At 33.5% G+C, this 3,542-nt stretch overlaps 1 protein-coding gene across 1 annotated transcript; it reads right to left on the bottom strand.

The window, feature by feature from the left end:
• Nucleotides 1–404: 404 nt before the first annotated feature.
• LOC145054353 (uncharacterized) lies at nucleotides 405–2,819 on the bottom strand. The gene is made up of 4 exons (XM_079002518.1): nucleotides 2,264–2,819; nucleotides 1,642–1,932; nucleotides 1,122–1,284; nucleotides 405–1,020 (listed from the first exon to the last, which is right to left on the bottom strand). The coding sequence occupies exons 1-4, from the start codon at nucleotides 2,817–2,819 to the stop codon at nucleotides 405–407; spliced, it is 1,626 nt and encodes a 541-aa protein (XP_078858644.1).
• Between the last annotated feature and the right edge of the window lie 723 nt (nucleotides 2,820–3,542).

Below are 3,542 nucleotides of genomic sequence, written 5' to 3'. Positions count from 1 at the left end.
TTCATTAATATCGTTCAAAGATGATCCAGTAAGTACAATGTCATCGACATATACTAAGAGGGCAACACAATTCTCATTTTTACCCTTAACAAATAAGGAGAAATCAGATTGAGATTGTTTGAATCCTTCATAGATAAGAAAAAAAGAAAATTTTGCATACCATTGTCTACTTGCTTGTCTTAATCCATAAAGTGATTTTTGCAATTTACAAGCCATTCTCTGTTTGGAATTAAAAACCATAGGATGAGTGTAACCTTGTGGAATTTGCATATACACCTCTTCTTCTAAATCTCCATTCAAAAACGTGTTGTTGACATCCAATTGAAATAAGGGCCAAGACTTTTGTGCAGCAATAGTCAATAAAAGTTTGACCGTAACTAATTTTGCTACCAGAGAAAGTGTATCTAAAAATCAACTCCTTCTTGTTGATTATATCCTTTGGGCACCAAACGAGCCTTGTAACGTTCTATAGAACCATCAGCTTTCCTTTTTAGCTTAAACACCCATTTGCAACCCAAAGGCTTTCTGTCCAAAGGCAAGGGTACAATCGTCCAAGTGTTGTTTAATTCTAAAGCCTGTAACTTTTCATCCATTGCTTGTTTCCATTCAATCTGTTGAACGGCCTCTTTAAAAGAAGATGGTTCATGTTGAGTAGATAAAATATATGTATAAGCTTTGTGAGAAGAAGAAAGTTGGTTATAAGATAAAACTGCTGATAAAGGGTATTGTGGTAATTTTTCTTCTTGTACTGAGTTAATCAGATTGCAGTGAACATCTCTGAGATAAGTTGGACGAACCCTTTGTCTTTGAGGTCTGTGAGAAACATTTTGCACGTTTGGATCCACATTAGGTTGATCATGCAAAATTGGATCAGGATTAACATTGATAGAAGGTGAAGAATGAGTGGAAAAAGGAATAGCAGGTAAAGGTTTATGTAAAACATGATATTGAAAAGGGTTTGTATGAGAAGAAAAAGAGGATTGTTTGAAAGGGAAAATGTCCTCATGGAAAATAACATCTCTTGAAATAAAAATGTTATTTGTCTCAATATCAATCAACTTGTATGCTCTCCTTCCTTATAGATAACCAATAAAAACACAAGCCTTTGCTCTTGATCAAACTTGTGTCTATTTGAAGAAAGTGTTGAAGCAAAAGCTAAGCAAACAAAAGTTCTAAGTTGTTCATAACGAGGTTGTTCTTTGTAGAGCTTCAAATAAGGTGAAATGTTTCCAAGAACTTTGGAAGGAGTTCTATTAATCAAGAAAGTGGCTGTTGAAACACATTCTGACAAGTAAATTGAAGGAATATGAGCTTGATGAAATAAAGCCCTGGCAACATTTAGAAGATGTTGATGCTTCCTTTCAACAACAGAGTTCTGTTATGGCCTCTCAACACAAGAAAATTAATGTAGAATTCTATGAAGTTTAAAGAATTCAACAAATTGAAGCTCCTTTGCATTATTAGATCTAAACATTTTGATATGCTTATCAAATTGTTTTAAATTAATTTTAAAAAATTGTGGAATGACAATCTGTGTCTCAGATTTGTGTGTTATCAAATATATCCAAGTATATCTGGTGCAATCATCCACAATGGTAATGAAATATCTATGTCCTTTATGTGAAGGAATGTGATAAGAACCCCAAATATCACAATGAATCAACTGAAAAGGAACATCAGATACATTGTTTTTAGAAACAAAAGGTAACCGTTTTTGTTTTGCAAATATACAACAAGTATTTGTATTATGAACCTTATTCGAAGCTAAAACACTATCAAGAGACTTGATTTTATCTACAGATGGATGACCTAATCTTTCATGCCATCTGTGGGAAGTAACTGCATTAACTCTGACAGAAATACCCTCTTCTTGTAGCAAGTAAAGTCCAGTTTGAACATTAGCCTTGCCAATCAGGCAATCACATTCTTGGTCTTAATATGTCGAATCACAACATGATCAAAATACAATTCAGCCATTAGGTTCTTATCATGAGCCGTGAGCATTGTAACATAGATCAAATTTAGTTCAAATTGTGGGACAAATAGTACTTCTTTAAGTACTAATTGTGCATTGACCATTATATCCCCCATTTTGTTGACTTGTATCAAGGATTATTAGGTAATCGTATTCTTGTATTTGAAATTTCTTTAATGTTTGCAAATAATTCCAAATTATTACAAACATGTCTTGTAGCCCCTGAATCCAAAATCCATACATTTGATTGAAAACATCTAGAATTCAAGGTAAAAATGTAATGATTACATGATTGGACCATATAAGATGTAACAACATTAACAGAAGCAGATGATAATTGTCCAGATAACATAGCTATCAACTGTTGACATTGATCATGTGTGAGACCAGTAATAACATCATTTGCTGAATTTGATGAAGGAAATTCTTGAACATTTTCATTCATCATTGAGTTATCAACAGAACATGTAACATTAACATGATTATGATTGTGATAATTTTGTGTTTTATATCCAGGTGGAAAACCATGTAGCTTATAGCATTTTTCCTGAGTGTGTCCAGATCTTTTGCAATGAGTGCAGTAAGGAAAATCTTTCTTTGCATTTTTGAAATTGTTTGAGCCAAAATTATGATTCTTATTGTTGTAATTGTTATTATTTTGATCGCTTGAACAAACATTAAAAGCCATAACATAATCATTTGATAAAGGAGTATCTATGTCTCGTTGTCGTTCTTCTTGAATTATGAGAGAGAAGATACGATTGACTGATGGCAAAGGATCCATTAAGAGTATTTGACCACGAATTTGAGAGTAACTTTCATTCAATCCCATAAGGAAACTCATAGTCTGTTCAGCATCTTTCACACCTCCACAAGTGTACTTTCCATAGGTGCAATCAAGGTTGTAGAACTCGTTACTCGATACCTGTTCGGCCAACTACCGAGTAGCGAGTACTCGAGAGTACTCAGGAGTACTCGGATTTGGTAATTCATGTAGAAATATTTTTAGAGAAATTATATATGTTAAAATCATAAGTTAAAATCATAAATTGATTGAAACATATAACAAAATTAGATACATGTGACTACACAAAAACTAAAAAAAAGCACTTAATGGTCTCATTTCGTGAATAATTACTAATAATTTAAGATATATACGTAGTAGTAATCACATGTGTGTGTGTTAAATAATAAATCATTAAGTATATTATACATATTAATCACCGAGTTAACCGAGTTTTACAACACTGCTCAGTTCAGTAAGGGGCCGATCGGGGAGTACTCGGGATACTGTAACTCGCCTCGGTAAGGGGCTGAGTAGTGAGTACTCGGAGAAGTAATCGGCCAACTCGATGAGTTTTACAACATTAGGTTCAGTGATGATTATAATTCGCCAATTCTTCCCAAAGAACCTTTAATTTTGTATAATAGTTGCTAATCGAATCTTGACCTTGTGATAGATTCATAAGACTTCTCCTGATCTGAAAAATCCTTGGAGCATTGCTTTGCTGGAAACGCTCTTTCAATTCCTTCCATATCTCGGCAGATGTTTCAAGATATATGATAG

The sequence above is a fragment of the Lactuca serriola genome, chromosome 1, assembly GCF_051521515.1.
Source record: "Lactuca serriola cultivar US96UC23 chromosome 1, Lser_US96UC23_V15, whole genome shotgun sequence".
NCBI lineage: Eukaryota > Viridiplantae > Streptophyta > Magnoliopsida > Asterales > Asteraceae > Lactuca > Lactuca serriola.
This window is presented reverse-complemented; position numbering and strand designations above follow the sequence as displayed.

Bases quoted from the DNA above. Each gene is read 5' to 3' on its own strand.
- LOC145054353 (XM_079002518.1), bottom strand. From the start codon at position 2,819: ATGAGTTTCCTTATGGGATTGAATGAAAGTTACTCTCAAATTCGTGGT. The intron at 1,933-2,263 runs GTAATCATTACA...CGACATATTAAG, and splicing joins ATCTTATATGGTCCAATCAT to ACCAAGAATGTGATTGCCTG. The intron at 1,285-1,641 runs GTTCTTATCACA...TTTACTTGTCAG, and splicing joins GATTCATTGTGATATTTGGG to AATGTGTTTCAACAGCCACT.